This window comes from Stegodyphus dumicola, chromosome 7, assembly GCF_044657685.1.
Source record: "Stegodyphus dumicola isolate Sdum_Otavi_A_Nest chromosome 7, ASM4465768v1".
NCBI lineage: Eukaryota > Metazoa > Arthropoda > Arachnida > Araneae > Eresidae > Stegodyphus > Stegodyphus dumicola.
Window position 1 is genome coordinate 76,488,517 of NC_140774.1, and position 20,760 is coordinate 76,509,276.

Here is a 20,760-nt window from a genome sequence, read left to right on the forward strand (position 1 = left end):
TTTGCTTTTTTTTGGTAGTTCTAATAATTTAATAGTTCTGTAGTTTTAATAGTTTAATTTTCTCAGATTTTCGGACATGGTGCCTTAAATTTCAACTATCCATTTTTCTTGATTTGTAGTGGATATATATGTGAGTTAGCTTGAAATTTGCACACATATAATTTTAGGGATGTTCAAACATGAATATTTTTATAATTTCAATTAGTTAATGCCATGGGCTCCATTAGAAGGCCATTCTAAAAATTATATTGTATATATATATTTAAAATATATCGGTGCACCTTTGTAGATATTAAGGTACCAAAAATGAGGAAGACTAAAGGAAAGAAACTGAGCATTAAGGTGGGCCAAAGAAACGCTTTTCCCCATTTTTCTCTTCCTATACCCGAGAAAACTTGCCTATTGTCTAGCTGTGCAAAATGAAGTGAAAAGTTTTCATATATAAGTATATCATCCATTCACACATTGCACTCAAAAGTTTTAAAAAATAGCAAAATTTTGCTGTTTTCTGTTAATTTTTTGTAATTACTGAAATTACTACTTTCGAAATGCAGTTGTTCCTAATGTGAATTTGGAAGATGAGGAACACAAAAAAGTTTAAAATCTGTTATTTGAAAATATTTATTGTTTGCATAAAAACCTCAAAATAATGCCATTTTTCATAATCATTTTGCAATTTCTGATAATTTTACTTTTTCATTTTTGTAAAACAAATGGTGAATATGTTAATCCTTTTTAATTTTGTTATTCAAAGCAGTGTATTTTTAAAGGTCATCCTAATGAAACCTTCTCTTGCGTCAACGCAACAAACATTTTTACATGCTTCAGTCACAAGTTTGACATATTGTTTTACAGCCTAGGTGTGACAAAGGAAACTTAGGAAATCTGGTTACAGCAATGTGCCAATCTGTAATAGATTTTTGTTGTCCTCATCCATAACGTTCCTCAACACTGTCAGCATTACATTTTTTCCCCCCTGCAGATTTAAAAGTTTTGCCAAATGACACGAATAAATAGTATTTTCTTGATTATAATTAAAAAAAAAAACCTTTAAATTTGTACCTTGAACCCCTTTTCTTCCAATATATATCCCACCTAATAGCAGAAGTATTAGAATATGGCAAAAATTTTTATGTGTATTGAATTGGGATACCATCCTTCTATACGGAATTTTACATCCATAATGCTTAGAGGGTTAATAGTGGAGGAGGAAAGATATTGCAACTATCTTTTCAATCATGATGACTTAGTTTGACTTGATTTGAAGTTTAATTAATTAATTAATAAATTTTTTTTTTAGGTTTGGCAACTTACCCTTTTAGGTTGCTATAGACACAAATTCTATTTAACAACAGTTAATTTACAATCATTTTTAACGTGGGGTGCAAAAAATAAACATTTTTGACATATTTTAATTTCTTAATTTTCATAAAGGCAAGAAAGCGGCTGAGACTCACAGAGAGGTATGTGAAGTTTATGGTACTCATTGTTTAATTGAATGCATGTGTCAGAATTGGTTTAAAAAATTTTGTTCTAGAAATTTTTCACTTAAAAATGACTAGCTTTCTGGTCGACTTTCTGAAATTGATGATAACGATATTAAAGTCATAATTGAATCAAATTGCCATATAACTATGTGAGGGATTGCAAAAAGGTTAAGTGTATCACACGCAACAATTGAAAATGACATAAGATTTCTTGGAATCGTTAAGAAGCTTGAAGCTTTGCATGAGTTAAAAGAAATTCACTTAACATACTGAATCAGTTTTGATACAACTTCCAAATGTAATGTAATCACCCCTTTTTTTTAAACGAATTATCACTAGTGATGAAAAACGGATCATCTAAATTAACATAAATTGAAAAAAAATCATGGTCCAAACATCAAGTATTGGCACAAATCATACCGAAAGCTAAATTACATCAGAGAAATGTCATGCTGTCAGTTTGGTGGGATTACAAAGATGTTGTGTATTTTCAGCTGCTTCCAAGCAATCAAAACATCAACTCAGATGTTTACTATCAACCACTTAAAAAATCAGAAAAAGCAATCAAAGGAAAAAGTTCAGAATTGGCAAATTGCAAAGGAATTGTGTTCCATCACAACAATACAAAGCCTCACATATCTTTAGCAACACGTGTAATGTTACTGGAGCTTGATTGGGAAGTAATGTTGCATCCTCCATATAACCCAACATTGCACCATTGGATTATTATTTATTTCAAAGTTTACAAAACTTCTTAAGGCTTTAAGAACCAGTGCGCGGAGAATGAAGTGCAGTCATGGGACCGAACCCGCTGAAATGGATCGTCACCACTGGCCCTCACATTTTCAGCAGTTAAGCCTAACTTTGGAAAAAAAAAAAAAAAAAAAAAAAAAAACGTATCAAATCACCATTTTGATATAATGACTTAAATTCTAGAAGTTGTGTACTTGTTTTTAATGTGTATTAATATAAATAATTTCATATTAATAGAAATAAATTAAAAAGGCAAAATATTAAAATCATAACTATACACACAAAAATGAATACTATAAATATGAAAACAAAATTAAATATCCAAAATTAAAAAAAAAATAAACTAAGCAGGAAATTACCTGTACCAATTAAAAAATTCTGCTGTGTGAAATAGTTCAAAGCAAGTATCGACTCACAATCCTACATTGCATATTTTGCACTCAAAATACGTTGTTTTCTTTTGCGTTTCTTTGTTTTTAGTGCACACAACACATCTTCTCCTACCATTATTACCTTTTCCGTCAATGTAAATTTTCAGAAAATGTCTTCTAGTTAGACGGAAGGGTTGCTGGCCACATTGCATATTTTGCACTCAAAATACGTTGTTTTCTTGTGCGTTTTCTTGTTTTTAAGTCACACAACGCATCTTCTCCTCCCTTTATTACCTTTTCTGTCAACTTAAATTTTCGAAAAATGTCTTCCAATTAGACGGAAGGGAGGAGTGTCCGGTGATTTTGGACAATTTTTTTTAGTTTTTAAGTAAAGTCTCTTAACCATGGCTAATGGATTGAAACTGAATATAACCCCAACATATGTCCCAAAACTTCTTCAAAAGACACCCAGAAATATTTCATCCTCAAACCCTGTGTGACATCAGGCTTATATTAGAAAACTTCCTGTTTTTCTAAATCGAAAAACAGTGTCTGCCATGAATACCGGAAAGTGATCAAGGAAAGACCCCCATTGGCGGGATATCCGTTACTGATCATGCAAATATATGCATTATATATAATTACATTATATGTAAAGTAAATATCTTATATACCATAATATAATGCCTGGGTCATTATATATAATGACCTATTAAGTCTAGTAAGAAAAACAAAAACGCTAGCTCTTTCCTGAGAAATATGAGCAAATAAGATGCATTACACATTGAGACAGCTGATGGTCTTTTCCCTTTTGTAACAATGTTGTAATGTTACTTTTTAATTAACCAATAAAAGGACAACTAGTCTTGAGTTTTTCCGTTACAGGAGTTCGCGATGTTACACCTGCTACAGTAAGCTGAATGCCCTTTCCTAACAGAAAAAAAAAAAAAAAAAAAAAAGGAACATAAATGGAAACTAGTAGCCGGATGCACTTACCCACATTCTAATAACAAAAAAAGCAAAGAACAAAAGCGGAAAAATACAGAATTCCTTACGAAATAAACAAAAATGCCTGTGCACCCTTTAATTTACAGGCACACTTATAAAAAGCCGTGATTCCCAATTTGTTTATACAGTCAAATACCAAAAATCTGCCAACCGGAAATTCGCCAACTCCTGAAATCCATGTTGCCTCTCAAAATATAAACATTTAGTTTATAGGTTCCGGAAACCGCAACATGGAGTACAAAATATCGAAGAAAAAATACTTAGATAAATGATGTCATAATTACCGAATAATAGTGAGTCATAATGGAAATACCAAATTATTGACATCATGATAAGAGTTTTTTTCCCCCTCCAATCTGCATCGAGGTAAAAAAAGCAGACGATTAACTTAACTCTTCTTTTAAGTTCACGCTTCACGTTGTTGTACTTTCTGAGCTTTGTTATTTCACAAGATTTAGTAATGTCGTTTTTTTTTTTTTTTTTTTTTTTTTTTTTTTTAATCCGGATATTTTGTGGGTATATTAAGAATATTTTAAATTTCAGTGCTTTTTAATACAATGACAGATAAGAAACGCACTCGTGATTTTACTTCTTGCAACGTTGAAAAACGTAAATGTGTTCCATTGACGGTAATGAAAGAAGTGGAAATTCTGCTAAAGATAGAGGCAGGTGCTACTGCTCGGTTTATAGCAGAATCGTATGGAATTGCCTCAGGGACTGTGTATGATATATGGAACAATAAAGAAAAGCTGTTGAAATTCTACAGCAACAGTGATTCTAACATCGGAATCCAAAACCGGATATCTTTACATGAGGCGAAATCAGCAAACCTTGATGCTGTCTTGTATGAGTAGTTCCGGCAGCAGCGGAGTGATGGGGTACCTATTTCAGGCCTGTGCCAAGCCTAACCTGTACTCCCGAGAGAAAAGGAGAAGCAGATTCATGCTGATTTAAAAATAGAGGAGCCTAATGTAAATGAACAGTATAATATAATCAGTTTATATATGTAATAATAATTTAATGCATATAATTAATTATTGTATTAATGTATATAATAATTTAATTAAATGTATCTAATGCGCCTTATTTATTTTGCACTTTTAGTCTGAATATTATCTTTTCTGTCCTGAAATCCGCAAAATCCTAAAATCTGCAGGGGTGTTTGTGCTCTGGGGAAACCCCGGAATTCCGGGGATTTTGAACTTCGATCCCCGGATCGTCGTTCAAAAGGAAGTAGGAATAATAATGAATTATTTATTTTGATCTGGGTAATTTTGGTTGCTTTGAAAGCAGAAAACGCAAGGTCAGTGTGTGTGGTGAAAACTTTTCCTTTCTTTCTACAAAGGCAGTGATAATGCATGAAAAGGGGGAAAAAACTTCTTTTTTGTTCTTTCCTTATTGCGAGTTATGACTCATTCCCCCGGTTCTCGGACATTCTCTTCTGGATTCTTTTCGGCAAGTAGGCGCGGCAGAAAAAAAAGGGAGAGACTTCGTTCGACCAGATGTGCGATCACGTGACTCTGGGTTCAAAGGTCTTATCTCTCCTGGCATGGCGCCAATAAATAGAGAAGGGGGATTTTTCGCCATATTAGCTATTTGTCATTGATTGCTTCTGAACTTTTTTTTCTCCGCTGTGTAAAATTTTCGTTTCATTTATTGATGCACGTGTAAATTTTTCGTTTCGTTTATTGAAATATTTTTTTATTTATGTACGCAAGAGAATTTCACTATGAAATTTCTTGATATAAATAGTGATATTATACAATTAGAAGAAGGTGTCTGGAATGCATTTAGGTGGAATTGGATTGAACGGAGAGATGGTAATGGGGCACATGGTGCAAGAAAATAAATGTTGCTGGACAAGCATATTGTGTTTTTTGTAACTCACTCCTGAAGTATGGTGGGGAAGGATTCAAGGCTTTCACATATCATTCTACGCACATAAAATATTCAAAGTGCATTAGACATTCAATGACTTTAAGTAATTATGCTAATTAAAAAAATACTGAGAGACTTACTGGAGACTGATGCTCGGCCATTGGATATAGTGACAAGAAAAGCGCGCCAAGAGGTATTAATAACTTCGTTTATCACCGAGAATTCTCTTTCTTTCAATGTAGCTCCCAATTTAATTGAACTTTGCAAACAGTTGAGCCGCGATCAGACGGCACTAAACTCGTTGGAAATGTCAAGGAGTACTGCATGTTATAAGATGAAATATGGGCTCGCAAAAACTATTAAGGAAAATATCATTAAAACTTTAAAGGAGACTCCATTTTCTCTAAATTTGGATGAAAGTACTAGCAATGCTCAAGAAAGTATACTGGCAATATTGGTGCAGTTTTATGACAACAATCAAAATGAAGTTGTAGTTCATCATTTTTGCATCTCTAAAGATGTAATCTTGCAATTCAGAAGCTGTTTTTAAAGCAGTTGTTAATACTATTGAAGATAATAATATTCCTTGGGCAAACTTAATTAGTGTATTAATGGACTCATGTAACACCATGCGTGGAAAGAAAAAAAGGGTGTTGAAACCAGACTACGATCAAACAAAGCATCCCACTTATTAGATATTGATGGTGACACATGTAACACAGCTAATAACTGTGCAAAAAAATTTGCTTCATGTTTTGATAGATACTTAAAAGATTTGTTTGATAACATCTATTTTGATATGAAAAGCTGCAGTAAAAGAGAAAATTTTTTCAAAATCTGTGAATCCCTTGCCATTAAAAAACTTAAGCCATTGAAGAGATCAGACCATAGGTGGGTGTACATTTTATGTGTTTTAGAAAGAATCAAAGATCTGTGGGATGCTCTTATTGCATTTTATTTTCACTACTTGGATAAAACTAATAAAGGGGATTATTTTTCTTATGTTGAAACTGTATACAATAAAAGAAATATTTCTGCAGCTCAGAAAAAAATTGTTGAAGGGGTGTATTCTTGCTTGCATTCCCAACAACTCACAAAGGATGCTTTAGCTCGAAAAAAAAAGAATACTAAATGGGTTATTTGTTATGCAAAACAAAACTTTATTGCATATGGCATTATATTCAGCAGTATTACCAGAGATCAACACATATATTAAATTATTTGAAACAAAAAAAACAATGCTTCATTTAATACATTCCAGTATTTATAAATTGAAGGCAAAATTTTTCTCTTTTTTTATGAAGCCAGAAAATATAGAGTGCACATCTTATAATGATTTATTAAAAGTTGATGTCACAAATCCAGAATTCCATCTACCTAGCGAAGTAATATTTACTGGTGCAGAAGCTTCCACTCTCCTGAAGAAATTATCAAAAAATCATCCAATAGCAAAAGAATTCCAAATTTCTCTGATGAAAACTTATACTAATACAGCACAGCACATGAAACAGAAATTACCCCTTAAAAATTCATATCTAATTAGTTTTACAGCATTAGATCCAGAGCTAAGAGGTAAAACCAGTACAATATTAGCTTTTGAAAAATTATCATCTTTTATGTCCCATTTTTTTTAGTGATAATGAAAAGTCAAAAGTAGAAGCTGAAATAAGGTTATACCAGAGTGATATTGATATTTTTGCTCTACACATCTGATGAAAGTGGAAATCAAGTCAAGTGTACAATTGATAAATATTGGTCTAAAGTTTTTAATTTAAAAGATGATTTCACAAATGATTATAAGTATCCTACATTGGCTAAATTGGTCAAAGCCTGCCTTAGCTGCTTCCATGGCCCATTAGTGGAAAGTGCATTCAACTTAATAGATACACTTGTCACTGACTATAGAACCTCTCTTAAGATTGATTCCCTAGATGCAGTGCAGACTATTAAATATGATTTAATGGCTTCTAAAGAAACCTCATGTGAAAAATATGGCTCATCCAATGACTGATCCAATTCACAAAAATCTCTTACTGAATATGAACAGAAGTTGGAAAACATATCAAGAGGACTTAAAAACATTTATTTCAGATGAGTCACCTATAAAAGTCTCTGAAAAACCTTCTACGTTAGCAGAAAAGCAAACTGCTTCTACCTCTGCATGTGCAGTTCTCGAGGAAATTTCTTCAACTGTAAATGATGAAAATAAAAGTCAACCTTCCTGCAATTATGAAGTTCACCACAAAAGAAAGACAAGCCCACAAACATCAGAAAATAAAAAAAAAAGCAGCAGAAATTAGATAATTTTTTTTAAAGAATTAATTCAGGTAATTTAAAATATTTACATAAAATGTAGTAGTTTATATGTTTGAAAATTTATGGTTATTAATTTTGCAAAAAAAAAGTAATTCATTGAACTTTTATAATTAGGTCATTCAATACTTCATAATTGTAATTTTTCATTTCTCTTCCCCCCCTTCTCGAAACTCCAAAATGTCGGTAAGTAAGTCCTTAAAAGTTTCAGGGGATTTTTTGGTGTCCCACAAACACCCCTGAATCCGCACAACCTCTGGTCCCAAGCATTACGGATTTCTGGACATCTACTGTACCAATAAATCTATCAAAACCAGAAGCACATAATAGAAACTAATGCCAGTACATGAAGATCAAATGCCATATTAGTCAACCCATGTGGAAACAGCTTACCATTTAGCACCATCTAATAGCTTTTAAAAATTCAAATAAATCATTCCATTTTAAAGTTATGTATACGCGACACTGGGCTGGTAGGAGTGGAATCATTGCGTCAGGTATACGGGACGCTGGTCCTGAACAGGTTAAATGGTAAAAATTTCAGTAATGGCAATGACCTAAAAATCGCACTTAATTGAGTTTTTTTGCTATAAAGACCAGAAGTTCTGTAGAGTGCAGAATCATAAAGTTACCAGAAAGCAAAAGGTCATCAAACAAAATGGAAAATATTTGACTGAATTCATTTCATTTTTTTGTGTAGAAAAATTTAGAATCATTAGATTCTAAAAATCTGAAATTACTTTCTTGCCAACCCAATATTTCATAATATTTGTAGCATAAGAGAATGCCTTTGATAATTATAGGCACCGTATAAAAAGGTTTGTAGCAAAAATTATGAAATTTTTCTTTTTTGAGTTTTTGCACAAGCAATAAAGAATTTGAAATTATAGATTTTAAACTTTTTTGTGTTCTTCACGTCTCAAAATTCACATTAGAAAGCAGAGCATTTTGATATTAATTAGTTTAGTAACTGTAAAAAATTGATAAAAAACATAAAAAATTACACAATTTTTAAAAGCCTTTGAATGTGATGCATAAATAGAAGTTATAATTTTGTTTGAAAAAATTGTTTTCCCATTTTGCTAGCTAGGCAGTAGGCAACTTTTCTAAGATATAGTGATAGAAAAAAAGAGAGTGTTTTTTTGGCCTGTCCTACTGAATAGCCTTCATTTGAAAATTTGTATGATATTTGACAAAGCAATAATTGAACTGGTAGTATTTATTTGGTAAGATATTAAAAATTAAGGAGTGTAATGCCAATTGTATGATGTATGACATAAACGCATAAATATCATTAAAAGCTTACTTTTTATTCCAAATAAGATAAGTGCAAAACGAATTTTTACACATGGTTTCATTCTTGCCACTAATCTATAATAATTAAAATTGTATTTACTATGCTTATAAAATATTGTCTCTTACTTTTCTGTTGGTTAAGAACACAAATTGCCATCAATAAACAAAACCAAGACGGCGTTACATAGTTTAATTTTGAGAGTTTTCAATTTGGACTTCTCTTATGTTCATAGCATAATTTAATCCTGCAGAAATATTGTGGACGGTACAATCAGACATATTTGTCTAAGCAAATATAATTTATTAGCATTTTACTCCTTAATTTTTAATTGCTTACTGAATAAGTACTACCAGTTCAATTATTGCTTTATAAAATATCATAAAATCTGCATATAAAAGCTCAGTAGGGTGTTTTTTTTTTTTTTTTTTTTTTTCAAACTTTTAACAATTTAACTATTAAAATAAATGTTTCTGGGAAAATATAACATTTTAATTTTTATGTATTAAGAAAAGCCTTAGTGATTAAGAGTGCATCTGTAGGTAACCAGATCATGAATAGTTCTCTATTTCTTCATGCCTTCACTATGCCACCCCCCCAAAAAAAGAAAGTGGTCATTTGATGCCTTCTGTGCTTGAAAATCCCTTTTTTGAACATTAGATTTGATTGTCTGTCAGGAAAAGTCCTTGCAACTTGAGTTCAAGTGAAAGTTCTCCTGTCATGGAATGAAAACCATTAACTATGTTCCACCACAATTATGTTAACAACTATGTTAACTATTTATGATAATTAACCAGCTATTTATAATTTCAACCTTTACTATAATTTCCCCTTTCTGTATTTCTCACCAAAATGCAAATGAATAGCCAGTATTTAAACTGAGGTTTTTAGATTTTAAGAAAAAGCATGTTTCTGGGATTGTGTGCATGCAAAATGTTAGTTTCCTGCCAGCTCTGATAGTTGCAATGATTTGGCTCTGTGTTTTTGTTCGGCTGTGTGATTTGGCTCTGCTGACATTTTAATGCTGGCACTTCAGTAGAATAGGGAGTGAGCTTCTTGTATATTAATAAACTGTGCAGTCTTTGACCACTGTTCAAACTTTGAATTAATTTGGAACTTTTGTGTTTTATTTTTCATTACCACAAGCCATGGAATTTGTGCCATGGAGAGTGCTTTTATGTTCTAAATTCTGTTTAAATAAAAACATTTTTAACCTTTATCGTCTTTTCAGATAGTGATGATTAGCTTCACATCTGTTAAGGTTATTGAATTAATGAGCATTACCAGAACAAGTGTAACCTTTTAACTATAAATAAATGCTGTAATGTTATATGCTGAGCATGCACTCAGATTAAAAGTTTTATAAAGTTTTGAATAGCAGTATTTTAATTTGAAAGGACAGCATTTCTTATTTCATTTATAAATCCTAATAAAATTATATTTATTACTCAATTGCTAAAACAAATCTGTTGTTATCAATTAATAAAATTTGATGTTCTTTATAAGCCAAGAGACTGAAAAAGTTTTTTTGTAAAGTAAGAGAGTGCTTATTATGCTAATATTGGGATAGTGTAAAAATCTCTTGATGTCCCAATAACAGAGAAAAGTTAGGTCCTGTGCATTGTGTATATTACAAATAATATTTTATTTATTTAATAAATAGTTATTCATTTCATAAATAGTATATTTTAATATACTATCTAGTTCTAGGTATCCCTGCTTTTCATGTTTATAGGGAATTTGATTTAAATACTAAATATAGGTACTTACATATTTTCCTGTCAACCATGAAGTCGCGAAGCAGTGCAATTTAGCACCTGTTATGAATAAGTGTACCAAAACAATATGCTTATAACACCTGCATTTTCATTTGACGTAACCCTGACTGATTCTCAATGTGCTAGCTTTTGTTGTTATGAATGAGAAATAATTACAAGCAGGAAATTTGTACTCTCAGCGTTCTAAATGGAGTTTCCAGTAAAATTAAAGGGCCTAACAAAACTATAGAAAACAGCGAAAGTCTTTTTTTTATGAAGCACAAAAGCAAAGGAGATCAAATGCTAATTGCTTATGTATAACAAAATGGTGTCAGTTCCATCAGAATTCCACCAAAGTGATATTATGCGTGGACATTTTTTCTTTTTGGTACATCGGAAAAAACAGGTTCTCATCTTATTTGATGGCGTGTGGTATTCGTGAACATACAGTCACTTTCCTCTGGACTTTTCCCTAAGTGAGCAGAAATTTTGACACTGCAGAAGTGAGCCCATTTTTCATCTTTTGTCAAGCATTAAATATGTTGCATGTAATGCCTGGCCTTATAGCAAGAATGTTGAAATTAGATGGTACGTTCTTGCTATAAAAGGCCATAATATAATACAATAGTCATTGTGGTTGTAGTGCCTGGGATTTACAAACAGAGTTTATAAATTTTTGGGTTCTACCTCGTACTTATCTACTGATATATGAAAAATTTTTCTGTTCATGTTTTGGTAAGTGGATATTTCTTAGAAATGAATTTGACACATTACTGATATCTATAATGTATTTAGATTATCTAATATTCTCTTATTCACAATGTTTCCCCATCTCAGTTTGAAGAACACCATTCTATATGAGAATGTTTTTATTTTCATCTATCTTGATTGCATTAAAAGTTAGTTATCTTATTTCTCATATCTTAAGTTTGTTGTCATTTTTGTTATTTAATTAGAGTAAATCATCATCTGAAGGTATTGATGCCAAAATGTATATTTGAATGAAAAATATTTAAGTATTTCTAGTCTAAATGTTAATTTTGTTTTAAAGGTTTTTAAATTGTTTAAAATGTTTAATTTTGTATTATTAATTAAAATTTTTTTTTTAGTTTGATGCTAGAAAAATTGAAGAATTGGAAGGAAAGTTAAGATGGGCCAAAAAGCAAACAGAATGTGCAAAAAGTCAGGTTCTTGAAGTTGAACGGAAAAAGAAAATTGAACTTGACAAAATGGAATTTAAAATAGTAGCATTACAACAAGAATGTAGTAATTTAAAAGTTGAATTGGTGGACGTAAGTTGATTCTTTTTTAATTTTATGTGAAAAATTTATGGAAAATCACTATTTTTGAATTTTCTGCAGGCTTTTTTTATTTTTTAGCTACTTTTACTTTGGGCTTTTTTAATTTTTGCATAGTAACGTAACCACCTTGGCACAATCTGGCAATTTTTTACAAATGAAAAGGTTGTAAAGTCATTAGGATATTTTGAAGCAGGAGACATGAAAAATGGAAAATGTCCTTACCAGAACTCAAACCTGGACCTCTCAAATGTGCACTGAGTGTGCTACCGTTACACTACGAAGGCATGCAGAAAAGAGGGAGAAAATACCTTATATACCGCCCCATTTAAAGGGCGACTGGGAATTAGGTTTCACCAAATCCTATTGGTGAAGAATCGTCATCCACCACCTTTTAGTTTGGATGCCACTGCAAAGTTTTTAAAGTTGCTTTGAAGCGGGAGTTGTAAAAAAAGGCCAACACCCTCACCAGGACTCAAACCTGGACCTCTTGAATATGCGGAGTGTGCTACTGTTACACCAGGAAGGGCATGCAGAAAGGAGGGAGAAAATGCCTCATAAGGTAAAAGCTACTTATTGGGTGCAAGTTGGTGATTTTACGCCCTCTGTTTTTTTAGAAAAGATTCCCAAACTACTGATATTTATCATATGTCGGTAAACATTATCAGCATATGAAAAGAAAATATACTTTAGCAATTTAAAATACAAATTTGAAATATTAAATAAGGACTATGTGATATATTAAAAAAATGAAACACTTACATTCTTCTTCAAATCTTTCCATAATTCTTTTACATTATTCTTCTCCCAAAGTGCATAGTGATCTGTTTTTGCTTAAAAAATGTCAAACAATTGCACAGTTATATGTTAACCTCGTAAATAGTGGCTATCCAGAAAAAACATTTCCTCGTTGTTCCTTTTGGAAAATTTTCAGCAAAGTTCTGTATTCCTGCAGAAATTTTATTCCAGTTTCTTCCATTGCTGGCAAATTCCACAAACTCATATTTTAAAACCAAGGTAAGAAATATCACAGTTTGCTTATAAAAACCATCTGAACTTGGTATTCCAAGTTCAGATGAAAAAAGAACGTCTACAAAAATGGTGGCATTACTTGATTGAAATGATTGTTATGAACATGATTACCAGAATGGTTATGCACATGGTTGCCAGAGTTTGGCTTATTTTGAAAATTTGGAGGCTTCTGCTAAGTTGGTTGTGTTAATATGCAAGTACCATTTTTTAATCATCTTTTGAAAACCAAATACACATTATTAATACATGAAATATACAAGTTGTAAAAGGACATAATTAATTAAATTTTTATTAGTGTCTAACATTCTGCCTGGTTATTAGAATTTTTTTGATCTGTTAAAGTAATATATAGTTGCTTAATAAAAATGGAAAAGATTTTGATCAAGCATGTTTTATGTGTAGGCTTCATGCATTGAAATTAAAAGCATTATTTGGTTCTATTAATAGTATAACTTGGAGTGTTCTGTATGCTTCTACAGGATATTCATCATTATTTTGTGTCTTAAAAGTACATCCCGTTTATAATTTGAATTTTGTTGTAAATCTGATTCAGTAAAAAAGAAAATTTTTAAATCCATCGATCCTTCTAAACTCCACATTGGAGTTAAAAGAATAAAACAAGTCTCGAAAGGAGGAATCTTGATTGAAACAAATAAAGAAAATGACTTAGAAATATTAGAAAAAGAAATAAGTTTCATTCCAGACTTAAAGAAGGAACTCCAAATAGTGAGACCATTAAAACGCTCTCCAAAAATCATTATCTATGATATCCCAAACGATATCACTCGATTCTCAGAAGCATGTTTCAGTCAGAAACCAACTCCAAAGCAGTTATGGAGCAAAACAAGACCTCCCATTCACTATGCAGGAAGTTGAATATACAATTAAATCATTAAACTCGGGAAAAGCTCCAGGATTGGATAATCTTCCAAAAGAAATAATCTTAGAAACATTTTATGCTAATCCAAATCTGCATACTGAACTCTTTAATGAGCTTTTAAGACGAGGAATATATCCTGAATGTCGGAAAATAGCAAAGCTTGTTCTTTTCTCAAAAGAAAGAAAAAATACAGAACTTCCAGAAGCATATAGACCAATCTGTCTATTAAATACATGGAGCAAAGTCTACGATAAACTGGTTACAAACAGGCTAAATTACTATTTATATTCAAATGGCAAACTAAGCCAAAAACAGTATGGATTTACAGCTGGCGTCTGTTCAACGGATGCTATAAGAGATATTATATATACTGTAGAAGATAACAGAAGGAAAAACTGCTATACGAATATCATCTCCTTGGACATAAAAAGTGTGTTTAACAATATCTGGTGGCCTTTCCTGCTGAAAGAATTACAATTTCTTCAATGTCCAATTAACATATATAAAGTTATTGAATCTATGCTGGACAACCATCAAATTGTTTATGAAACCAATAATGAGCAATACTACCATGCCCAGGAAAAGGGATGCGTTCAGGGTTCAAACTCTGGACCCCTCTTTTGGAATGTAGTGATGAATACAGCTTTGAGAATCGATTATGGAGAAGGAGTCCAAGTTCAAGCTTATGCTGATGATTTTTTTGTTCACTGTTACGGGCTCAACTCATCAGCAGATCCAAACTAGAGCACATAATGCCTTGAAATAAAATATCAGAATGGGCAATCTTAAGCAAGCTCAGCTTCTCACCAGAAAAATCTAGTTCAATGTTTTTTACAACCAAAAAAAGGGGCTCTGCATACTCTGCCCCAATGATAAAACTGGGAAATATAACCATCAAATGCCAAAAGCAAAAAAATATCTTGGTGTCATGAGTGCCTAACATGGCTTCCACATCTGGACTATATGAAAATAAAGGTATGTAAAATAATTAATAACCTTATGAAACTACCAGGTCTGTCCAAGGCAGTAATAAAAGAATTATATAAACGAGCAGTAGAAAGAACAGCAGTTTATGCATGTGCACTTTGGTGGTATCCACCTACAGTAAAAATGCGAAATAAGGCTAATACCATTCAAAGGGTGGCCTTACTAGCCATGACTAAAAGTTATAACACAGTTCCAACTTCGGCACTACAAATATTGGCAGGTCTAATCCCTTTGGATATTAAATTAGACCAGGAAAGTGCCATTCAACGAACCAAAAGAGGATGGTCAGACTTCTCCTTCGAAGACATTAACTTTCCCAAAGAAGATTTTGACTATCAGCTGAGCAAATAGTATACTCACCCAGCTAGAATAAAGACATATGAATGGGATGACCATCTCCCTCTTAATAAAGATCTTGAATTATTTACAGATGGATAAAAAAATGATGAAGGTATAGGAGCTGGCTTCTGTGTGTACTGGAATGGCATTTTGCAAGAAGAGAAATCTTACAAACTAGACAAAAATTGTTCCGTTTATCAAGCGGAAACACAAGTGTTGAAGTCGGCCTTATTATGGTTAATTAAGAACACATAAGAAAATTATTATTATTAAGAACACATAAGAAAAGAGCACAGATTTACACAGACAGTCAAGCAGTACTAAAATCTCTGGCAAAATTCGATATATTAAATCCAGAAATTATAGAAGTTAAAAAGCTGCTCTTTATCACCAAAGCAAAATTACACTGGATACGTGGACCCTGTGGTTACCGAGGTAACGAGAAAGCAGATGAACTAGCAAAGAATGGAATTTCATCTTCCAATCGCATCAACCGCAAGATCCCAATTAGCACCATAGTGCGTAAAGCCAAAGAGAAAGCTCTCGTACTCTGGCAATGTCGATGGCAAGACGAAGATACAGGCAGATCCACTTTTAAAATTCTTCCTAAAGTCTCAGAAAGGAGACACTTTAATGATTTTTTCATCAATCAAATCATGAAGCCTTTCCCTGTTACTTCAATAGATAAAAGAATCACAATGTCGATGTTCATGTGGTCTAGACTCCGCGGATGCACTTCATATGATATTAGACTGCCCTAGCTTGGATAGTAGACGTAGAGAGCTATTTCCACAAAGTCTGAATATCAACCTACTTTGTAAACTTGCTCTATTAGAAAAGGGTCGATCTCAACTATCAAAACTCATGCAATTTCTGTATGTCAATGAAAATACAATCTATTTTTCTTCATAATACTTATATGTATAAAATGTTTGTGCTTGACTTATTATATTTCTTGTATGATTAAAATCATTAAAATATGTATTTTTGGAATATATATCTTTTTCCTTTGTAACATTATATTCTTACTTGATAATATTATCTCAAACTTGATTGTAATCTTTATTTATATATAATATTGTATTATAGATTTAATCAATTTAAAACTTGTATCTAATTCTTAATAAAGATGTTGGTGAGGCCAACACATCCTCTAGTCAGAAGACTTCAAAATTTATCACTAGGATTCTAAATTCTCTTTAAATTCTGATGTTACTCTTTAGCTTTTGCTGTATAATTAGTTAACTTTTTGGCCTATGGCTTCGGTGATACCTCTGCATTGAGGTGAGGACCGGATACTCCACTTTCATGTTATAGAAAATTTGAACAATATGAAAAAAAAAAAAAAAAAATAGTGTGGTTTTACATTGTGATTAATTCTGTTGCACATTATATCATTAATTATAATTTTTTTTAAAAGTAACAATAAAAATATATGTATTAGAAAGATTTTCTTGTGGTCATAATTAATTTCTTTGTTATTACTTATTTCCACAGAGTGCTAAATATCTGCAGAATTTCAGTTTCCCTGCACCTTTTTAATTTGTCCTTGTTATTGATATGAAAAAAGAATTCAAAATTATATATTTTTGTGTAATATACAGTCTAATTAAATGTGTAAACCAATTACAGTGCAAAGTTCGAAATCTGGAGGGATCTAGAATTCAGACCTCTGGATCACCAACAATATTTTTATGCTTTACACTCTCACATTTGATATTTTTTCGTAATAAAACACATGGAGAGTCGCGATTCCTAATTTCACTTTGACGCTGACTAACTCTGTTGCTAAGCATTGAGTGTATTGACGAGCAGAAATTTAACAGAAATTGTTTTAAATTTGCACAAAGTAGATATTGTTAATGATAACTAAGCCAAAAGATTACATTTAGTACTGTTTGAATTGAGAATATCTGATTTATTATTCAAATAAGCTCAGACCTGGTGTGACTGCACCTGGTGACAAAATTTAGGGAAGGCAAACTTTTTAGAATTCAGGAAGGTACCGAGCAAAAAAATTAAAGGATGGCAAAATCCTTAGAACATAGTCAGTGAACTCTGATGCCAAATTTAAATGCTACATAGAGCACCAAGTCTCAAAATGTCTAGCAGCGGCCCTCGGCAAGCCTTACGTGTACGTGAGAATTTATTTATTTGAGACTCAGCTAATCCTTGTGCATGTGTGGGAAATAGGTGTAAGTATAATAACTAATGCAATTCAGGCTTAACTTCACTAGCATGTGATAGAAGCAAGACAAATTTTAGCAGAACAACAGGTCTTTAGACTCGTGATACATTGCCAATAGTGCATAGTGAATGCTAACTAAGCTTTATCATCATTGCCACGAATCTGAGATGTTCAGGTGTAGGGGGAGGCGAAATTATTCTATCAGTGGAGGGGGGGTGAATACATGACCTAATATCCAAATCTCCAGATCACCAGCATTTTCTCTTACAAAGTCTAGGAAATGAGAATATAACAGTAAAAAAGAAAAAGAAATAAATAAAAAAGAAAAAAGAAGGTTTGCTGTAAAAGCTATTTTTCGCCCAATTAGATGGGATTCCTGTATATCACTTTAATGACGATACAATGATTGATAGATACTTGTATTAAAACTGGCATTCAGCTGCTATTTCTTAACAGTTCTTTACAGCTGTCTGAGTTATCTCATGTGTTACGAAATGTCCAGGAGTGGTAGGATAGCTTCCCCTGGCCATAAAACAGCAAGTGAAGGCAGGGTTGCCACATTTGGCGTGAAATCGCCCATTTGACGACAAAATTGGCGGCTGGTTTAGCCCAGAATGCTCTCAAACACAAGCCAAAATCTATATAAAACCTGCTGGTATGCGGAGAGTCAGACTGCGAGATAGTTAGTCCGTGCGGAGTCGATCGAGTTGACAGCTGGGCAGCAAGTGCTGAGTGGGTTGTCGAGTGTATTCTATAGTTGTAGCGTGCAGAGTACGTGGAGTTCCGAGAATGACCGAGCAGAGTCAGGAGCTATACTCTGGTGCTTTGCAGTGAAGCTGTCTCCACCGTTATAGCCTGATAACCTGAAGGCTGTGTTGCTGATTGTTCCAGCAAGTGTATAGTAGGTCTTCGACGACTGTAAAACGTGACTTTGGAGCTGTCCTGATTAATACCGGCCAATAAAGTGTGTTTCAATATTCCATCAAGTGCTGTTGTCGTTATTCACTCCAAATCTACACGAACCCCGTACGAACGTGAAGGAAGAAAATAACATAATAACTGGTGCCAGAAAAAAACGTAACACATGGATGATCTGACGGGTTGAAGATTCCTGGGTGTCATCTTAACAGCATTGGGAGAGCTAGTGCTGAGGTATCTATAACCACTAACAGAAATGAAGTATAAATTATATGTAAATGGATTAGTGTGGGTCCCCTATGCTCTTGAACAGTGTTCGTAGCGGTGCTTATAAGTGCTTATAAGTCCTTATATTTGAAAATAAAATATAAAGGCCCTTATAGGTGCTTACTTTTTCTTTAAAGCCCTTATTTTTTTGTTTTTAGTGCTTATTTTTTGCTTTTAGTGCTTTTTTTTTTTAATAAACGCGCTATTTTTCCCCGTACCAAAGCCGAAACTAAATAAACAATTCTTCCTAATATGGAATGTCAGATGGTGAATCATACTCCCGGAAACAACTTTTCCCCCTTTCTCTGCATTAACATAACCTTTGGTGTGCATGAAGAGTACAAATAGGAGCCCGTCGTTCTATTGGTCAAAGAATTGGGAAAGCAGTAGAAAATTCTGGTACATTCAGTATTCTTTTCCTCCCACCCAAATACTACACACGTTTGAATTTCTATCAAGATCTTAAAAATTTGCATTCTCGTTCTGCTTGGTCAGTTCATATTCGTGTTTATTATGATCGTTATGCTTATATTATGAGTATATGTATGAATGTTTATAATAACATAGTTGCAGTAACTGCTGAAGTATAATAAACTTCCAAAAATGGTTGTGTTTTAACACATATTAGCTTTCTAATGAATAATATTCGGAATGGCTAAATAAAGGGAAAGTAATCAAATAGTCATAATTTCTCCGCAAAATCTTGAATATTCGCTGCAAAACAAGCAACGGACCTTTTTTTTTTCTTTCTTTTTTGGTCACTTTCCTATCTGGATTGAATAGGACTAAAAGTTCTGCGGTCTACCAACCCAAGCGAAGAATGATTCTATTCCGGAAATTTAACGCCATCTGTTGAAAATTAGAATGAAAAACACCCTAGTTATTTATTCTCCCAATACCAGCAGCTGTTGATTCCGATTGCGTAATATCACGGCTCACGTATTGCGCAATAACGTTTGCGATATTTTGCAGAGATAAATTAATTAAAAATTTAATTTTGATGTTCAGTCTGAGATTTGTTTATGAACACTTAAAAGAGTTTTACTGTGCTTGCTAAGCAGAATATTTTTTAGTTCCGTTTATATGCTGCGCATATATGTTTTATATGATGCACATATCGAAATGTCAAAAGCATTTATTTAGCGGGAAAATGTAAAGAGCGGCTACAGTCTACATCCCCCTCTACTCCTCTTTTTCAAGTTACGCTCGACTGTCCAATATTTGCCAATTTCCAAGTATGCGGGTTAGTTAAGCTTTTATTGTTAAAGGATAACTGCATGAAGCAAATTTCTGTCTTCTGATTTCAGAAATGTTCCTCTTTTTTACTTAAATTACTTTGCTTGCTCTGTTAAGGGAAAACTTATATACAATGAAAATTTAGAAAATGTTCAGAATTTAGATTTAAATTATTTAAATATCAATATGAGTGGAAAAATAAATTGTATTTATCATTAGGTTCCAAGCGAATACAATAAATATGCCTTATTATTATTTATTTTCTCTATATTGAACTGAAATTTCATCATTAAATCTTGTAATATAATTTAGTTCTGAATAGTTTTTTTTTTCTCTCATTGTAAACTAGTTCTGTAAATTAAACTGTTATTTAAAAAAAAAAAAAAAAAAAAAACAATTATTTTTCATGGTTGAGGTAATGCTTATTCTCTCTTAATAAATACTGCATTTCTCTTTCTCATATTTTAAATTACAAGTCTAATTTTTAAGGTTATGCAGTTGTGTATGATGTAATTAGACAGGTGCATATTTTTTTTTCTTAAAATGTGCTTGAAAAGTGCTTATAGGTGCTTATTTTTTTAACTAAAATGTGGCTATGAACCCTGTTGAACCTGGACAAGTGCCCAGTGGGCCTATGCATTAAGACAGTCCTGCTCAGATATTCTCTTAAGAGAACTTGAAAAAATAAGGAACTTTTTGCTCAGATAAAGTCAATGCATCTTGAAAAGACGATCTGATAGGCACACGAGTAAGT

General features: G+C 32.5%; 1 protein-coding gene across 3 annotated transcripts in view; it reads left to right on the forward strand.

Moving 5' to 3' along the window:
- LOC118195371 (mitotic spindle assembly checkpoint protein MAD1-like) overlaps positions 1 to 20,760 on the forward strand; it is a 126,349-nt gene that overhangs the window by 18,617 nt on the left and 86,972 nt on the right. For all 3 annotated transcript variants that reach the window (XM_085820492.1, XM_085820491.1, XM_085820493.1), the window contains one exon: positions 11,971 to 12,153. In XM_085820492.1, the coding sequence (XP_085676618.1) occupies positions 11,971 to 12,153 (183 nt within the window). The remainder of the gene's footprint in view (positions 1 to 11,970; positions 12,154 to 20,760) is intronic.